This window comes from Notolepis coatsorum (assembly GCF_963971535.1).
Source record: "Notolepis coatsorum genome assembly, chromosome: 10".
In the NCBI taxonomy this organism is placed as follows: domain Eukaryota; kingdom Metazoa; phylum Chordata; class Actinopteri; order Aulopiformes; family Paralepididae; genus Notolepis; species Notolepis coatsorum.
Genome location: NC_140174.1, coordinates 82,341,846 through 82,362,220, shown reverse-complemented (window position 1 = coordinate 82,362,220; position 20,375 = coordinate 82,341,846). Strand labels below are relative to the sequence as shown.

At 46.6% G+C, this 20,375-nt stretch overlaps 1 protein-coding gene across 2 annotated transcripts in view; it reads left to right on the top strand.

The window, feature by feature from the left end:
- nsmaf (neutral sphingomyelinase (N-SMase) activation associated factor) overlaps window positions 1-20,375 on the top strand; it is a 92,548-nt gene that overhangs the window by 51,654 nt on the left and 20,519 nt on the right. For both annotated transcript variants that reach the window (XM_084322792.1, XM_084322791.1), the window contains exons 22-26: window positions 16,045-16,156; window positions 16,276-16,334; window positions 16,729-16,796; window positions 17,413-17,480; window positions 20,124-20,247. In XM_084322792.1, coding sequence (XP_084178918.1) covers window positions 16,045-16,156; window positions 16,276-16,334; window positions 16,729-16,796; window positions 17,413-17,480; window positions 20,124-20,247 — 431 coding nt within the window. The remainder of the gene's footprint in view (window positions 1-16,044; window positions 16,157-16,275; window positions 16,335-16,728; window positions 16,797-17,412; window positions 17,481-20,123; window positions 20,248-20,375) is intronic.

Genomic DNA, 20,375 nt, shown 5'->3' with positions numbered 1-20,375 from the left:
GTCGTTTTCTGAAAAACGTGTTTTTATGCATTTTACTTACACTCAAGAGTTGGAACTCCATTTCCCTAGTACCTACACACACCAAACTTTCCACATTTCTTCCCATCCATATTATGCTTCTTTCTATAGAAGGTTTTGTTGATATATATCATTTATAGCCAGGTTTATAGTACATTTTATACCAAAACTAGACCTTTTTTTTTATGACAGTCGACCGTATTTCCTGATGTATGGGCTGATAAGAGGACATAGCCACAAAGTCTTTCTATACAAAGTTTCGTTTTGAATGTATCAACAAAATGAAACAAAGTTTTTTAATCTGGCATTATCCATTTTGGCGATGCGAGTCTTGGCGATACATGCAAATATGTGCATATTTAATGGTGGAAGTGCCTCATTTGCATATATAAACATAAAATTCAGAAAACTTGTAATATATTTTTTCTTAGTTTATATGTACATAACAAACTGGGAAAGTTTCATAGTGATATCTGTAACTGAGGGGTACAATTCCCTGACTGTATTACTAGATATGATACTTACTACCACTACCTTTGTACTTAATATTCGGCCACCCAGTACACGGCATAAATATATTATGATGAACACTGTCACGTAGATGAAACGGATCCAACACAAATGTACGAATTAGAAATAGGTCTTTATTTCTACACAGCGATGGTGTGTAGAGCAAGCACTTAATCAAATCAATCACATTTATGAATGGAAATTAGTATGCACTTTTATGGCAAGAGTATTCGTCGGTATATCAATAGAGAATGTCCAATCTCTGAAGGCGCAGGTGGTACATATACGACCTGGAATAGTTTAAGGAATAACAGCAATGATACTTTAATGATTATATACTGGATACGCTAGGGGGGGTTAATCCGGTCGCTTGTAAGCCGACAGGAGTAGGAGGGGGGGGGGGGGTAGAATCCGGCTGCCTCATCCGGCCAAGGGTATCCCAGGTGAACCCACTGTAGTGCCGTTCAATGCGCCGGCGATCCTTGGACCACAGATGAAAGCAGGTGGACTCTTTGTGGGCCGGCGTCATCCGGTCCACGGAGGAGAGACGTGAAGCGACCTCGTCTTGCAGAGCGTCTCCTCACCTTGCGTCCTCTCCAGGGGGGGGGGGTTCCAACACACGGCAGTGTCGGGGGTCTTTATCCATGGAATAATCAAAGTATACAAAGCATAATCCGTGCCTGGGAAGGCGGGCTGTTGTCGGTAGAATAATCCGGTATACAGGTCCACTCGCTCGTCGGCTCTGGGGCTCCTCGGGTGCAGCTTCACGTGGGGTCAACCACCCTGGATAAGCAGCCAGTTCTCTGCCCGAAACGATGGGGTACTGACTACGGTAGTATTCTCACCGCACGAAGCACTATATATTAACAGACTATTATTAGCTTAATAGACTACGTCCAACTCGACGATATAGTGCCAAATATGACTATTCAAATATTAATATACACGATGTCTCAATACCGATGGTAGGCGAACTTGGCCTTACTCCCACACGTGGCGTCGCGGGGAGGCTTTACGTCTGTGACTCTATTGGAGGGTAAGAAACTGGACTGAAAAGGAAGTCCTACTTTAGTAGCGCAGTATATATACGCACTATGAACAAATAGTCCCATTAGTGGTGCGGTAGTCAGATTCCTACGCGGAACTAGGACTTGTTCGTACATGTGGAGCGGTACGTTTGAACTGGGTCTGAGGGGTATGGCAGCCTGGCACCAAGGTCTCGACCAATAGTAGAATGGAGACTATTATGGGATGTTCAGTAGGCTAGAATGGATATTCAATGCATATTGTACAAGGAATATACAAGGGATATCAGGGAATATTAGAGAATATACAAATACAATTAAATATATATAAATAAATATATATATTCGGTTTAATCTGGCCCTTCACAACAGCCACCCCCTGATTGGTCCCAGACCTAATCAGTTAAACAGAGACAGATTAATCGCGTTGTCTATTTACACATAAGGGTTTGCTGTAGGGGTCAGTCAACTTCACAAAGTCATAGGGTTATAGGGTCATGGTCATCATCGATTGTGTCTGGGAGTCGGGGCAGTTCTATGAGCCTCGCCACGGGACGGGTGTAAGTGCGACCCTGGACGAGCACTTCAGCTGCTCGGACCTTGCCGTCGGCACCGGTGATCACTTTGCTTACGCGGCCGGCCGGCCACATAGCTCTGGGCAGTGATTGATCAATAATCATGACGACTGTTCCTTCTGTCAAATTGTCTCTCTCCTTTACCCACTTCTGGCGGGTCTGTAGAGACGGTAGGTAGTGCAGTAGGAAACTGCTCCAAAACTTGTCGGCTAATACTTGGCTGTACCTCCACATTCGTCGGCCGTTCGCTTCTTCAGGCCGGTACATTGTCTGGGGTAATGCAGGATCTAGCCGCCCCATCAGGAGTGTGTTGGGGGTAACTGGGTCGATATCCGCCACATCACTGGAGACATATCCGAGGGGCTTCGAGTTAAGTACTCCCTCAATCTCCGTGAGGACTGTCATTAGGACTTCTTCCGCCACAGTCTGGGCCCCAAGTACTGCGTACAGGGCTGTCTTTATGGAGCGCACTTCTCGTTCCCAAGTGCCACCGAAGTGGGGTGCGTTTGGGGGGTTGAATTGGAAATCAACCTGTGCTGGAGCGAGGTGGGTCTTAAGTTCTGGGCCCATAGCTTGGAAGCTCTCTCTCAGCTCTCTTTCGCCGCCTTTGAAGTTTGTCCCATGATCGGACAATAGGGTAGACGGTCTTCCTTTCCGTGATGTGAATCTACGGAAGGCCATAAGGAATGAGTCTGTGCTCATGGTCGGGAGAAGCTCGATGTGTATCGCTCTGGTGGTCATGCATTTGAATACAATACCCCACCGCTTCTCGGTTCCTCTTCCTTTCTTTATGTGCAGCGGGCCAAAGCAGTCCATACCCGTTGAGTGGAATGGCTTGTCACCGATTCGGAGGCGACATGGAGGAAGGTCAGCCATCCTTGGTATGCTGGGCTGCGCGCGCCACTTGCGGCAGTCTAGACATGTTCGCTGGAAGCGTCGTACCGCCTCTCTTCCTTGTAGGATCCAGTAACGACGTCTGATTTCCGCGAAGACTCTTTCTGCTCCTGCGTGATGTACATCCTCATCGTATTTCTTTATAATCAGCTCTGTGACCTTGTGTCGGCTGTTCAATACGATCGGGTATTTAATGTCATCCGGTAGATTGGGGGCTCTGCGTAGGCGACCACCCACTCTGATGAGGGTATGAGCGTCGCTCTCGGGGGCCAGATGAATTAATCTGCTGTCGGATGGGACGGGCTTTCCTCCCTGTAGACAGGCCAATTCATCGGGGAACGAGTCTCTCTGGGCTCGCTGCAGTAGAAGCAATTCTGCTTCCTCGTAGTTAGCTGCTGACATATCAGCGGGGGACTTGCACTCCGGGTGGTACCGCAGGAATGTTCTTTGTTGTGCACTCTCTATGGACGTGCAATCGTCTATGTTAGGGTCGGTGGAGGCTACGGTGCTCAATCCACAGAACACAGACTTCTTATTTTCCACCTCCTCTGGACTTGCTTCCCTCGGGATAGGCATGGGCCACTGTCCTTCCGGGAGTCTTAGGAATGCGGGGCCGTCACTGTAGACATTGCGACGGGTGAGGTCATCCAGGGGCATCCCCCGGGTGATGACGTCAGCTGGGTTCTGTTTTGTATCAACGTAGCGCCACTCTGTTTCTCCGGTTAACTCTTCGGTTAAGTCTTGAATCTCGGTGACTCTGACTCCCACGAAGACTTTGTACTTGCATGAGTCCGATTTGATCCAGGCGAGTACCGTCGTGGAATCTGACCACAGGATTGTTCTAGACACCGGTATGGTGAGCTCACGTTGGATGAGCGTGGCTAGGTGCGCTCCGGCTAGGGCTGCGCAGAGCTCTAGACGTGGGATAGATTGTTGCTTGCGTGGGGCTATTCTCGAGCGGGCGAGGACAAATGCTGTGTAGATCTCTCCCCCCTTCTCTTGGGCCCGCAAGTAGGCTACTGATCCGTATGCGACCTCTGAGGCGTCACTGAAGACGTGTAAGTCCATTTTACATGTCTCTGGCCTCACCGTGGGTGGGACGTAGCTTCGGCGCATATTAACGCCTGGGAGTGAGTGGAGCTCCATCTCCCACTCTCTCCAGGTGGATGCAAGGTGTGCGGGAATGGGGTCGTCCCAGCCCTGGTCCTTGTCCCACAATGCTCGTACAATAATTTTTGCCCTGGTGGTGTACGGTAGAATACATCCTAGCGGGTCATATTGTCGGGCGAGTGTTGTGTACACACTCCGTCTGGTGGTCGGCGCCGCCGCCGGCCTTCCCTGCTCCGTAGTCAGGGGCTTGTGTCTGTAGTGAAGCGAATCTGTTTTGAATCGCCACACCAATCCCAGGGTCATCTCCTGGGCTTCTCCCGGGATTGTAGCCATCCAGGTCTCGCTGCTGGCTGCCTTGTCCTCGGAGGAGAGGCTGCGCAGTACTTGCGAATCGCTGCTGGCCCACTGCCTGAGATCAAAGCCGCCTTTGATCAATGAGGCGCGGAGTTTAATCAGGAGAGCCTCGGCTTCTTCCTGGGTTGAAAGGCTTTGTAGACAGTTGTCTACGTAGAAGCTGTTCTTTACGCTGTGTCGGACCTCTTCGTCCGCTGCTGGGTCCTCTGCTACATGTTTCTGTAGTGCAAATGTAGCACAGCAGGGGCTGCACGTCGTTCCGAAGGGGAGGACTTCCCATTGGTAGATGGCTGGGTGCTCATCTCCTGGCTTCTCTCTCCATAGGAACCGTAACAGGGGCTTGTCCGCCTCTACTAATCTCACCTGCAGGAACATTCCTTTAATGTCCCCGCTGATGGCCACCTTTTCCTGGCGGAAGCGGAGTAGAACGCCGAGTAGGGAGGGGCCGAGTGTGGGACCGGGCAGTAACTCTTTATTCAGATTTTGGGATCCGATCTGGTAGCTGCAGTTAAATACTATGCGGTCTTTACCGTTGTGATGGACCTTGTGGTGAGGCACGTACCACGATTCAGTGGTCTGGTCAGCCTCTTTAATGTCCATCTTTGTGACGTGTCCCGCTGTGATGAGCTTCTCAATCTCAGCGCGGTATACACTCTCTTGGGCGGGGTTCTTGGCTAAGCGCCGCTCCGTGTTCAGCAGGTACCGTTCTGTGGCGTCTGTCTTGGCGTGGAAAGTAGGCATTCCTTCTCGCCGCAGGAGTGGCGTGGCGTATCTCAACACGCCGTTGACCGGGACTCTCTTGGTCCCTGTCTCGAGGAGGTGAATGGCGTAAATGTCATCTTTAGAGCGAATGTCTTTCTTTCCGTTCTTAAAGGGCATTTGTTCCAAGGTCCATAGCCGCTCTACGTGTTGCAGGAGTGCGGTTTCTCCCTCCGTGACTCGGGAGTGGAGACATCTAGTGGCTGTACTTCGGTTGCGAGATTTGGCGAGCGGGCCTTGGAGAGCCCATCCCAAACGGGTCTCGACTGCTGCAGGACAGCCTCGGGGTCCGGTATGAACCCGGTCTATCGGGACAATGAGGTCTGCATGGTCGGAGCCTATCAACAGGGTCGGCATAGCATTGTCTATGAGCGGGATCGGTAACTTGCGCAGATGTGCATATTTCTCCATCAGCTTGGCGACGGGGTATGTGTACCGCGACAGTCCTATTTCTTGGCTGGTGAAAGCGTCTGTAATCTGGTACCGTCGCTCAGGCTGGCCGCTTGCTGCGATAGAGAATGAGACATTCTCGCCCTTTATCGTCTTCAAATCTCGTCTTATTGTCCGAATTGTCATTTGGGTTTCGCTTCCCCGCAGCCCTAGCTGGGCCGCAGCGGAGGCGAGCAGAAGGGTCTTCTCTGACCCGTCATCGAGGACGGCGTAAGTGTCCAGGACTTTATTCTGGTAGCTTAGTGTCACACGCACTACTTTTAGGAGTACTCTGGCTCCACTGCTGCTGGCGGGATCGATGTACATGACGCTCGCTTTGCTGCTGGATGGTGCGGGTGAAGGGCGCCGTCTGTTACTGTCGTGAAGTATGTCCAGATGGGCTCCATCGCACTTGGTGCACCTTCTCTTTAAGCGGCATTCGGCTGCCATGTGTGAGCGCGCACAGCGAAAACAGCGCTTGTTGGACTTTATCCATTGACTTGCTTCCTCCGCGTTCAGCTTGGGGAAGGAGTCACATTGCGCTAGCCAGTGTTCTTTCTCACAGTAGGGGCACACTATCTTCCACTTCTCCGTTCTGGAGGGGGTACTGTGGCTCCTGCTGCTCGGTACTGACTCCGATTGGTGCATCACAGTCACCGATCTTCTTCCATCATTTAGTCGTCTGGTTCCTTCTCTGGAGCCAGGGGTGCTCCGTCCGAATGTATCTAGCCGTAGGCTGCTGACTTCTCTCGCCAGGAAGTCTGCTAGATCGAGGAGGTTCGGTTCGGGGCCATTCGGGTCTCGGTGGTCCCTCTGTCGCCTAAAACGCTCCTGTCGAGCGGGCGGCAGCTTCTCCAAGATCCTTTCCACATTTGAGTTGGCGTAAAGTTCATGCCTCCCCTTCTCTCTCTGCGCTCCCAACATCCCTACCAGGGACTGCACTCTGATGGACAGGTCGTCCAGTGCTCGATTGTCTATTGCTGGGGGTAAGCGGTCGATGTGTCGGATCTCCTGGATCACGTAATCCCATATGCGCCCATACCTCTGGTCCAATGCTACCAGCGCTGCTGTGTATGGGGTGGTGGAAGTCGCGTAGGCGAGCGCTATATTATGTGCGCGGGGCACCTTTAAGTGCTTCAGTAGGATGGCGTATTTATGGCGTTCATCCAATACATCCACCAACATGGTCTCCAGACACATGCGGAGTTCCGTATACTGGGCCCGGTTCTCTTGGGTGAAGTCGGGTACCATAGGCGGGCCAATGTATGACGCTGACTGTGGATACATCGGCGAGCGTTGGGGGAGAGGCCTCCTAGGCGAGTCTCCTCCCGCTCCTTGGTATGGGCTGGTACCGGCAGTGTACCATGGCCCGCTTGTCCAGGTGCTGTTCCTCGGTGCGGGTCGTGCGTCGTGCTCACCCGTGTATAGAGTCGGGGGTCTGTAGCGCAGCTCCGCGGGAGTATAGCCTGGGCTGTACCGGACCTCCTGGTCCGGTAGAGTACTGTGTTGTCGTCGGGCGTGGTTCTCCTCCTCTTCCTCTTCGTCTTCAGTTAGGTCATCCAGTGCTTGTAGTCTCTGGTTTAGCCTCTCCACAGGATATGCTGCTCCTTCCCGGTTGCTAGGTCTCGCTTGGACCGGTGGGGGGAGGTGGTCTGTGGGGGGTATAGACCTCGTCTGTTGGTCAAGTTCAGGGTTGTTTACTCGGCTAGGGGATGCCGCCCTGGAGGTGTGTCTAGACGAGTTCCTGGAGCCTCTGGCGGAGGGAGAGGGTGTTGTCCGTCTGATCAGCTGTTCTATTAGTTGCGCCTGCTGTCTGTCGCGCTCTGCGTCCCGTAGAGCACCAGCAGCTGCTCGCTGGCTGTCTGCTCGGTCTCGGGCCACATTCTCTTCTCTTTGAATGCGTCTTAGTTCTAGACGTATATGCTCTTCTTCGCTCCGCTACTGGATCTGCAGTCGGTCGCGTTCAGCAGCGGCGTTCAGGCTGATGAGGAAGGCCTGCTGTAGGGTCCTCTCTGCCTCGCTGGGAGAAGGCGGTTGTATAGGGGAGCCTTCCCTCGGGGTACTCCTTGCGGAGCCTTGGAGCTCTATCTCCACGGTGCTCTCCCCGTCTTCTTCCGTGCCGAGTTCTCTCTCGGTAGCGTTGTATTCCTCCCGGGACTCATCGGGGACTACTTCTTCAGTACTGGCGGGGTGTGAAGTCATGTCTGGTTCCCACTGGTCCCCACCGTGAACTTGGTCAGTTACATTAGAGCCCGTAGGGGCCTCTATGGTCGGGGTAGTCTGGGCGTTGGGGTTAGACATACTTTTACTTTCTAGTTTTACCGCGTTTACTGTTAGTAGAAGACTAGGTTGTTGACTGACAGCGTAGGCCTCTAAGTACTGAGGGAGCCGTCGTTCGCTCTGCGGGCGTTGGTTAGGAGGATCGTTTCGTGGAGTGTTCATCATAGGCCATTTCAATATTAATAACACTATATTAATATTACACTAATTACCATCCGGTTCGAAGGACCAATTGTAACTGAGGGGTACAATTCCCTGACTGTATTACTAGATATGATACTTACTACCACTACCTTTGTACTTAATATTCGGCCACCCAGTACACAGCATAAATATATTATGATGAACACTGTCACGTAGATGAAACGGATCCAACACAAATGTACGAATTAGAAATAGGTCTTTATTTCTACACAGCGATGGTGTGTAGAGCAAGCACTTAATCAAATCAATCACATTTATGAATGGAAATTAGTATGCACTTTTATGGCAAGAGTATTCGTCGGTATATCAATAGAGAATGTCCAATCTCTGAAGGCGCAGGTGGTACATATACGACCTGGAATAGTTTAAGGAATAACAGCAATGATACTTTAATGATTATATACTGGATACGCTAGGGGGGGTTAATCCGGTCGCTTGTAAGCCGACAGGAGTAGGAGGGGGGGGGGGGGGGTAGAATCCGGCTGCCTCATCCGGCCAAGGGTATCCCAGGTGAACCCACTGTAGTGCCGTTCAATGCGCCGGCGATCCTTGGACCACAGATGAAAGCAGGTGGACTCTTTGTGGGCCGGCGTCATCCGGTCCACGGAGGAGAGACGTGAAGCGACCTCGTCTTGCAGAGCGTCTCCTCACCTTGCGTCCTCTCCAGGGGGGGGGGTTCCAACACACGGCAGTGTCGGGGGTCTTTATCCATGGAATAATCAAAGTATACAAAGCATAATCCGTGCCTGGGAAGGCGGGCTGTCGTCGGTAGAATAATCCGGTATACAGGTCCACTCGCTCGTCGGCTCTGGGGCTCCTCGGGTGCAGCTTCACGTGGGGTCAACCACCCTGGATAAGCAGCCAGTTCTCTGCCCGAAACGATGGGGTACTGACTACGGTAGTATTCTCACCGCACGAAGCACTATATATTAACAGACTATTATTAGCTTAATAGACTACGTCCAACTCGACGATATAGTGCCAAATATGACTATTCAAATATTAATATACACGATGTCTCAATACCGATGGTAGGCGAACTTGGCCTTACTCCCACACGTGGCGTCACGGGGAGGCTTTACGTCTGTGACTCTATTGGAGGGTAAGAAACTGGACTGAAAAGGAAGTCCTACTTTAGTAGCGCAGTATATATACGCACTATGAACAAATAGTCCCATTAGTGGTGCGGTAGTCAGATTCCTACGCGGAACTAGGACTTGTTCGTACATGTGGAGCGGTACGTTTGAACTGGGTCTGAGGGGTATGGCAGCCTGGCACCAAGGTCTCGACCAATAGTAGAATGGAGACTATTATGGGATGTTCAGTAGGCTAGAATGGATATTCAATGCATATTGTACAAGGAATATACAAGGGATATCAGGGAATATTAGAGAATATACAAATACAATTAAATATATATATATAAATAAATATATATATTCGGTTTAATCTGGCCCTTCACAACAATATCTATTCAAGTTATTTTTTTCTATTAGGGGGTGCTGTCCCCCCATCCTTTATTTAACCAGATAAGCATCATTGAGATTAAAATCTTTTATTTTATTTTTTAGGGAGAGAGAGATATTTGGCCAAGCAAGGCAGCAGAAGGTTTCAACATAAAAAAATAACACAATAAAATACAGATCAGACATTCACAGCAAGCTCCAATTTCAGGCAAGTTATCAAACACAGTTGCACTGTCCGAGGGAACTGAATTCGTAGGTTTTTAAAATGGGCTTTAAATTCTCCGAGGGTGACCAGTCCTGGCAATTTTAGGTCCTCCTGTAGCTTGTTCCAGGATGAAGGAGCAGCAATTTAAAAGCCCCTTTTCCCAATTCAGTTCTCATATAGGGAACATCCAGTTTTAGAGCATCTTTTATTTTATTTCTTATTTTATTTTTGCTTTTTTCCCTGCCCTTTTTTGAGGGCACTCCATCCACCCCCCCCCCCCCCCCCCCCCCCCCTTCGGGGGACAACTTTATTATTTATTATACGTTTTAATTATTTACAGTACAAAATTAACACTTTGATCGCCATGGGTTAAATTCATAATTTACCATCCCTCGCCAGCTCTATTTGTCTATGGAGAAGTTCCCCTTCTTTGCAGGGCTATAACTTTTTAAATTCTATTGCTACATTGCCATTATTATGGCCCATTCAATGTCCTATATGTATTGTTCAGGGTGTAGCAACGTTAAACTTTTTCATTCACATATTCATACTAAAATATGGTCTAAAGTATAAGTATGTTTTTATCATTTTCTGCAGCTTTCTTCAGAACGTGATTTATAGCCCTAAATGCATTATATTGATGATGAAATACAGTTTGGTAGCGATCGGCGCGAGATGAAAAATTTCAACTGGACGTACTTCTAGAAGTCAAGTCAAGTCAAGAGTTTTAATTGTCACGGCATACAAGTATACAATGAAATGCGGGTGGTCTTGCCCGCGACGATGTGCAATACAGTGGTACAACATATAATAGAATCCAATAAAAATACAGTGGTACAACATATAATAGAATCCAATAAAAAAACAACATTGTGCAATAAACAGGTAACAGGTAACATGGTGTGACATCTCGGTATCTGTACATAGTATTTACAGAGCATATAGGACATGCTAGGTAGCTTTAGTAGTGCAATACACTGTTCCTGTTATACTAATTTAAAGTGGCCTTTCCTCTTGGCCATAAGTGTGCGTGTGTGCGGCATGAGTGTGTGCCCGCTCGTGTCAGTAGAATGATCTACGTATGATCTGATGATGACCGGATGGGCGGGGGATCGTTTATAATTCCGTGGGCAACGTTAGATGATTCATCCAGAGTGGGTCATATGTTCATCATAGCAGTTTATATTGAACACGTTAGAATATAACGCTGAATCTTACCGTATGTTCCTCGCGCCGTTGGACGATCAGCGTGGAGTAGACCGTTTTCGATTATGGGATGTAGAAATGCCCGATCCATTTCCAGGTTGTATAATAGTATATACGTCCAAATAACGTTGTTTATTGAGTTAGGGCGAGCAATCTATTATCCAGTGTTTCAAGATGGAGTCGCGGGAGCTATAGAGAGTGGCCGGACCACATTTGCATGAGTACTACTGGTTCAAAGGTTAATATCCGGTTGGCGATCTGCCGATCGGCCACCAGATGGCGCTCTTGAACCGCTAGAGAGTTGAGAGGAGATCACACTTGTGTCTCAGGGCCCCGGAAAGGAAATATGGGAATGAACGAGTTAAGGCGTCCTCGGCGGAATGAGCATGGCGGGGAATGACGAGTTCCGGCGTTTTCGGCGGTTAAAGTGTTAAATAAAAAGTGTAGTAAAATAAGAAAAATATTAAAAAATATATATTTCATTGCCCTCTCGGAGGGGGGGGAACTCAGACTAGATATTGACAAACAAATTACAACTAAGGACAATGAAGGACAACAACGAATACACATGACAAGGGAAAGGGGGGGGGGGCAGAGAGGGGAGTAAGTAAAGTAGAGGGGGATTGAGAGAAGGGTGGGTTATGGAGTGGATGGCTCACAGGTCAATCTCCTATGATTAGGAGCCTAGATTATCCACAAGCAATTTCCAGATGTTATTAAATTGTGAGACTTCGATGTGATCCACGGTTGAGATTGTTTCCTGTGATATGTAATTTGAGAGAAGGCCTAACCATTGGCCAGTATTCACCTTTTTTCTTGTCTTCCAGTTTAAGAGGATAGTTTTCTTGGCAACAGCTAGAGAAACGAGTAGGGGTTTGGTGTTCTGGACTAATAAATTGATAGCAGTAGTATCCCCAAGTAGGCAGAGGGAGGGGGAGAGAGGAATGCTGCAGCTCATGACCCGGGATGCGTGTTGCTTTTTAACAGCGGAGCAGTGCAAGAATGTGACAATTTGACCATGTGACCGCGGCAACGCGGGAGAGCGGCAGTGCCGAAATAGGCTGTCTCTAAGACAAACTCTAACCTTAACCAGCTCCTTAACAGCGCCTAAACTTAACCGTTCTAACCTTAACCAACTCCGAAACAATGCCTAACCTTAACCTTAACCATGCCTAACCTTAACCTTAACCATAGAAAGAATATTGCCATTCTCTAAGACAAACTCTAACCTTAACCAGCTCCTTAACAGCGCCTAAACTTAACCGTTCTAACCTTAACCAACTCCGAAACAATGCCTAACCTTAACCTTAACCATAACCATGCCTAACCTTAACCGGCGAAAGAATACACGTTAAAAAAAAAATCATGTTAAAAAAAAAGTTTCATGGGATTCGAACTCGTCAACAACGGACCGCAGGACCGCTGCGCTGCCAGGTGAGCTGAGCGCCGAATGAAAATCATGGCGGATTAGGGCGGTTACATAATTCCGCAAGCTCTGCCGCTCCGCTCTGCGGTTGCCGCGCCTGCCGCGGGGCGTGTCGCAGCCAATCACGGAAAACGCGGAAGCAACGGCAGCACTGCTCCGCTGTTATTAAGCAATAGGCACCCGGGATAGTGAATTGATGACGGAATTCCAGAAGTCTAGAACAGGTGGGCAGAGCCAGGTGGCATGGAAATAGTTGTCTGGGGTGTTGAGGGTGCAATGGGAGCATACATCTGTGCTTGCAAATCCCATTTGAAACATCCTGTGCTGTGTGATATGTACCTTATATTGGATTAATTGAAGGTTAGTGTTGTTAGTCATTGTGAATGTGTTGGTGCAAATTTGTTCCCAGGATACGGCATTGGGAGAGAAAGCCAAGTCCTGTTCCCATTTTGTGAAGGGGAGATGGAATGTAGTGTCTGCGCTTGCCAGTATTTTGTATATTTTTTAAAATATTTTCCTCTGTGATGTTATTTTATTCATTGCTAATATAATTGGAGGTGGCTCAAGATCATTCTGTGTAGTGTTAATTTTTTATTTCAAAATTGATTTCAGCTGTAGAAATTGGAAGTGTTGGTCTGTCCCAATGCCGTATCCTTCAGTCAAATCTTGATAAGTGATTAGGCTGTTGTCTGTGAAGATGTGGTGAAGATGAGTAATGCCTTTTTGTTTCCAAGCTGGGAAGTATATGGGTGATTTGCCGAGTTGAAAGTCAGGGTTGTGCCAGATTGGTGTGTATTTACAGGGGGTTAGTGTGTTACCAGTGATTTTGTTGGCTTTCCACCAGGCTGTCAGAGTTGTGGAAATGACTGTATTCCTAAAACAAGAGTGATGTTTTATGCTTGTGCTAAAGAATGGCAGATCTTGTGGTGAGAGTTCCATGCACATGTCCTTCTCAATGTCATCCCAGGGGTTGTATTGTTGGGTAGGGTGAATCCATTTGTAGATGTATATTAATTGGTTGGCCAGATAATAGTTGAGAAAGTTAGGTGCTTCAAGTCCTCCTTGTTTTTTGTTTTTTTGAAGGGTGGTTAACTTAATTCTTGCTTTTTTATTCTTCCAGTAAAACTTAGTACTGGTGGAGTCCAGGGAGTTGAACCAATTGGTGGTAGGCTGGGTTGGGATCATAGTGAATAGATAATTTATTTTTGGGAGAATTGACATTTTGACAGTTGATATTCTACCTATTAGTGAGAGTGGTAAGTTTAGCCATCTTTGTGTGTCGTCTTCTATTGTTTTAGAGCATCTTGAGAACGAAGGGCATACTTGTATTGCTTAGTGCACAGAATGAATTACAGAATTATTACTTCAGATGTTGGGAGCGAGGGGCTGCATGAATCCAACCACCCCGGTCTGCTGTGGCTCATCACTAATGTATCATGTGTCTCTCATCACTAGTGTATCCTGCTGTGTAGCTCATCACTAGTGTATCATGTGTCTCTCATCACTAGTGTATCCTGCTGTGTAGCTCATCACTAGTGTATCCTGTGTGTCTCGTCACTAGTGTATCCTGCTGTGTAGCTCATCACTAGTGTATCATGCGTCTCTCATCACTAGTGTATCCTGCTGTGTAGCTCACCACTAGTGTATCCTGCTGTGTAGCTCATCACTAGTGTATCCTGTGTCTCTCATCACTAGTGTATCCTGCTGTGTAGCTCATCACAAGTGTATCCTGTGTCTCTCATCACTAGTGTATCCTGTGTCTCTCATCACTAGTGTATCCTGTGTGGCTCATCACTAGTGTATCCTATGTGGCTCATCACTAGTGTATCCTGTGTGGCTCATCACTAGTGCATCCTGCTGTGTGGCTCATCACTAGTGCATCCTGCTGTGTGGCTCATCACTAGTGCATCCTGTGTGGCTCATCACTAGTGCATCCTGCTGTGTGGCTCATCACTAGTGCATCCTGCTGTGTGGCTCATCACTAGTGCATCCTGTGTGGCTCATCACTAGTGCATCCTGCTGTGTGGCTCATCACTAGTGTATCCTATGTGGCTCATCACTAGTGTATCCTGTGTGGCTCATCACTAGTGCATCCTGCTGTGTGGCTCATCACTAGTGCATCCTGCTGTGTGGCTCATCACTAGTGCATCCTGCTGTGTGGCTCATCACTAGTGTATCCTGTGTGGCTCATCACTAGTGCATCCTGCTGTGTAGCTCATCACTAGTGTATCCTGTGTCTCTCGTCACTAGTGTATCCTGTGTCTCTCATCACTAGTGTATCCTGTGTCTCATCACTAGTGTATCATGTGTCTCTCATCACTAGTGCATCCTGCTGTGTGGCTCATCACTAGTGTATCCTGTGTGGCTCATCACTAGTGCATCCTGCTGTGTGGCTCATCACTAGTGTATCCTGTGTGGCTCATCACTAGTGCATCCTGCTGTGTGGCTCATCACTAGTGCATCCTGCTGTGTGGCTCATCACTAGTGTATCCTGTGTGGCTCATCACTAGTGCATCCTGCTGTGTGGCTCATCACTAGTGTATCCTGTGTGGCTCATCACTAGTGCATCCTGCTGTGTGGCTCATCACTAGTGTATCCTGTGTGGCTCATCACTAGTGCATCCTGCTGCGTGGCTCATCACTAGTGCATCCTGCTGTGTGGCTCATCACTAGTGTATCCTGTGTGGCTCATCACTAGTGCATCCTGTGTGGCTCATCACTAGTGCATCCTGTGTGGCTCATCACTAGTTTATCACTAGTCCTGCACGGCGCAAATTAACTATTTTCTTTTTGCATATTTTGAGCTATTCGGTGTATGGAAAGTGTGTCCTCTATAATCACTGCAACCTGTTGGTTGGTTGGTTAGTTAGGTCATGTGTGTGTTTGCAGCAAGCTGCAAAGCTGAATTTTTCATTCACACCCTCAACAATGGCACACCCATCTGAGCACCTAATGAAGTGCTAGTGCACTGGCTCACAAAAGTTCTGTACAACACCATTGGGAGGTGTAGTCATTGATGTCACTTTAGTTACCCGCACAGTCCACCCGTATAGGGATTTATCATTGGGAAAATGTATTATCGGCTATTGTAATAATTCTACCTCATGAACATTGGCAAGCTTTCCATTTTTGCACAAAATGAGTTCCCTTCTATCACTAACATTATTGTTTAAGCATTTTTTGTTGAAATAAAGTTGGTTATAAGGTTGTTTAATTTGTTGTTAAAAAATAACTACACTTACCAGTAGAACGCCTGTCGTTCAGTGCTGTCGCCGTCAGCAGCGCCAGAGAGAAGTGTAGTTCCTCAGTGAACTAAAACATAAACGTTGTTATTTTGCTACCTTTACTATTAATTGCAATTTTTTTTCATGTTGAGCTATAGATTGTGGATGAATACACACAGAAAGGTACACCATGCCAATGTTCATGCTTTATTTGTTTTAAACGAGACAATTTAGAAATGTGTCCATTGGAAATATTGCGATTTCAAGAGGGGTGGACTGCGCTGGAAACAGAAATGACGTAACCACTACACCTCCCTAGCCTACATATATTACATATCTGTTCCACTTTTGTATTTGTAGCCTCCACTTGTGAGGACTCGTCCTTTGAAGACCTGACTGAAGACAGCAGGAGGATGGCCTGGGGGAGCATGGGCAGTCTAACACTAACATCGAGCCACAAGATCCATAAAGAGTAAGTAAGAGGTGCCCTAAGAAGCATGCTAGAATGTTTATGGGACCTCAAAGACCTACATTAACTTAATGAAAACAGCGCAACATGTTCTAATGTCCACTTTGCTTTGACGAACACAGGGCTGTGACAGGCATCGCTGTGACTCAGGATGGATCCTCCATATTCTCTACGTCACAAGGTAGTCATTTAAGTCAACTCTTTCAACTACCCGGAAGGAAGAAATCAACCCAAATAGTAAATGGGCTTTAAGCAGAAAACTCACTTCCCACACTGCCACCGATAATCTGTCAAAATGCATCGATGACAGACGTCTGGATGCATTTGCCACAGCTGTTCTGCATCGATGACCGTCTGAATGAGTCTGCCACAGCTGTTCTGCATCGATGACAGGCGGTCTGGAGGAGTCTCGTTCTGCATCGATCTGGAGGAGTTTAATTTCCACCATTGTCCATTGAAATCAATATTGAGTTTTAAACGTTAGACCTTTTGGGGAGTGACTGTAGTCATTGTTGTCTTCTACAGATTCAACAGATGTTATTCTAAGTGACTGTAGTCATTGTTCTCTTCTACAGATTCAACACTCAAGATGTTTTCTAAAGAGTCCAACCTGCTCCAAAGAAGCATGTCCTTCTCCAACATGGTAGGTAACACTCATTCCCTCTCTCTCTCTATTTATCTCTCGTACTCTCTTTCTTTCTCTCTCTCTTTCTCACTCTTTCTCTCTTACTCTCTCTTTCCCTCTCGCTTTCTCTCTTGCTTTCTCTCTCACTCTTTCTCTTCTCTCTTGCTTTTTTATTGTTTATACATTTATTATTTCTCTCTTTCTCTCTCTCTCAAGGTTCTTTATTGTCATTGTTGTGTACTTGCACACATAAAAGTAAATAGTGTTCCTCCAGGGGCAACAGTGGCTCAGGAGGTAGAGCTGTCGTCTGGTAATTGGATTCGATTCCCGCTCCTCCCGGGCAGCGTGTCGAAGTGTCCTTGAGCAAGACACTTATAACCCCTAACTGCTCCCGATGAGCAGGTTGGCACCTTGCATGGTTGCATCTGCCATCGGTGTGTGAATGTGTGAGTGAATGGGTGAATGTGAGGAACAAATTTGTAAAGCACTATATAAATGTTTATAAACAAGACTGCTGTCACCATCAGACTACAGCCAAAAGCTCTGATATGTGTTACACACACACACGCACGCACACACACACACACACACACACACACACACACACACTAACACACTTGTATTTATTCACCAGGCATTATCATCATGTTTGATCCTTCCAGATGACAAAACAGTGGTGTGTTCTTCATGGGACAATAACGTGTAAGTATGCACATTCAATTTGATTATGATTTGATATGCCCATCTCAAATGAGTGGCTTTTTACTTGGAGTTGTTTTAAGTTTGTGCAAGTACATTTTTATTCATGTATCTTGATTTGAATAGAGAGGTTCATCATATAATCTTGATTTGAATAGAGGTTCATCATGTAACCTTGATTTGAATAGTCAAGTCAAGAGTTTTATTTGTCACGGCATACAGTGAAATGCGGGTGGTCATGCCCGCGGCGATTGTGCAATAATACAAGTAATAAGAATAAGACATAACAGGTATAATGTACATAAGTTTAAAATGCATGGTAAAAGACATGCTAAGGTCCTGCGATAGTGCAATACAGTGTTAAGCTACAGATGAGGCACTGGGTCTTATATACACTACTATACAATATACAGTTATACTATCCTTATGCTATCTTGCTATATCCATCTATTGCTATATAAGAACCACTCCCGTTCTTTATTTATTTTAAATAAAAAAAAAAAAATTATAAAGTAAAGTGACCTTTTCATTTTGTAAAGTGACCGTTTGGTGTGAGCGTGTGCAGCATGTGTGTGTGTGTGTTCGTGCTAAAATGACTGTTAGTGTGTGAGCGTATACAGTATGTGTGTTGTGTGTGTGCTCATGTGTGCTTGTGTGTGGAGAGTTCAGTGTTCAAGACTCTGATGGCCTGGGGGAACAAGCTGAGCCGAAGTCTCTCTGTCCTAGTTGCTGGTGTTCACAGGTGTTTGCCTGACCGCAGCAGCTTGAACAGGCTGTTGTTGGGGTGGTGAGGGTCTTTCATTATTCTGCAGGCTCTGGATTTGCACCTCTTGTTATATAAGTCCTGCAGGGGTGGTAGTGCAATACCCGTAGTACGCTCAGCTGAGCGCACCACTCTCTGTAGGGCCTTCTTGTCCTGTGCCTTGCTGTTTCCATACCAGGCAGTGATGTTTCCAGTCAAGATGCTCTCTACAGCTCCGGAGTAGAAAGACTGGAGTATCTTCCCCCATACTCTGAACTTCCTTAACTGTCTCAGGTGGTAGAGGCGCTGCTTCGCCTTTTTTACGACTGAGTCTATGTGTGTTGTCCATGTCAGGTCCTCTGAGATGTGGACCCCCAGGTACTTAAAACTGCTCACCCTGTCCACGGTAGCCCCGTTTATCCACAGTGGGGTGTGTGTGTCCAGCTGTGTTCTCCTAAAATCCACGATCAGCTCCTTGGTTTTACCAATGTTCAGGAGCAGGCTGTTGTCTTGACACCAGTGTGCCAGTACATCAACCTCCTCCCGGTAGGCCTTCTCGTCGTTGTCAGAGATCAGCCCCACCACCACTGTGTCGTCCGCAAACTTCACTATGGAGTTGGAGCTGAACCTGGCCACACAATCATGTGTATAGAGTGAATACAGCAGGGGGCTCAGGACACAGCCCTGGGGGGACCCTGACCGCCTGAGGCCTTTCACTAGAGCTTCATCATGTAATCTTGATTTGAATAGAGGTTATCATATAATCTTGATTTGAATAGAGGTTCATCACGTAATCTTGATTTGAATAGAGGTTCATCATGTAACCTTGATTTGAATAGAGGTTATCATATAATCTTGATTTGAATAGAGGTTCATCACGTAATCTTGATTTGAATAGAGGTTCATCATGTAACCTTGATTTGAATAGAGGTTATCATATAATCTTGATTTGAATAGAGGTTCATCATGTAATCTTGATTTGAATAGGTTCATCATGTAATCTTGATTTGAATAGAGCTTCATCATGTAACCTTGATTTGAATAGAGGTTCATCATATAATCTTGATTTGAATAGAGGTGCATCATGTAATCTTGATTTGAATAGAGGTTCATAATGTAACCTTGATTTGAATAGAGCATCATCATGTAACCTTGATTTGAATAGAGGTTCATCATATAATCTTGATTTCAATAGAGGTTCATCATGTAATCTTGATTTGAATAGAGGTTCATCGTGTAATCTTGATTTGAATAGAGGTTCATCATGTAATCTTGTGCAGATGGACAATGACCCGAAGCATACTGCGAAAGCAACCAACACGTTTTTTAAGGAAAATAAGTGGAATATTATGCAATGGCCAAATCAATCACCTGACCTGAATCCAATTGAGTATTTCACTTGCTGAAGACAAAACTGAAGGGAAAATGCCCCAATAACCAGCAGGAACTGAAGACGGTTGCAGTAGAGGCCTGGCAGAGCATCACCAGGGACGAAACCCAGTGTCTGGTGATGTCTATAGGTTCCAGACTTCAGCCTGTCATCCACTGCAAAGGATTTGCAACCAAATATGAAAAGCGACCATTTTATTTATGGATATTTAGGTTGTCCAATTACGTTTGGTCCCTTAAAAAGGGGAGTATAAACTGTTGAAATTCCTACACGTTCACCTGATTTGGATGTAAATACCGTGAAAGTCTGCACTTAAAGAACATATTAATTGTTTAATGTCGAGTCCATTGTGGTGGTGTACAGATCCAAAATTGTAAAAATTGTGTCAATGTCCAAATATGTGTGGACCTGACTCTAACTTCTAGGACCATTGTAATCCCTACAATATGCCCTTTAATCCTTTGTAAGAAGATAATTTACAGTCATTAAAGTGTGTTCCTCATCCGTCCTCTAGATATTTCTACTCCATCCCCTACGGCCGGCGACAGGACACACTGATGGGACACGATGACGCCGTTAGTAAGATGTGTTGGCATGGCGACCGTCTGTACACTGCATCCTGGGATTCCACTGTCAAGGTATCAAATGCAGGAAAAATTTCTCTCACACACTTGATGTCAATTGATTGATTGATTGATTGAAAACTTTATTAACTGATTGCTGAGTGGGTACAATACAGTACGGCTCAATACACACAATTGTTAAG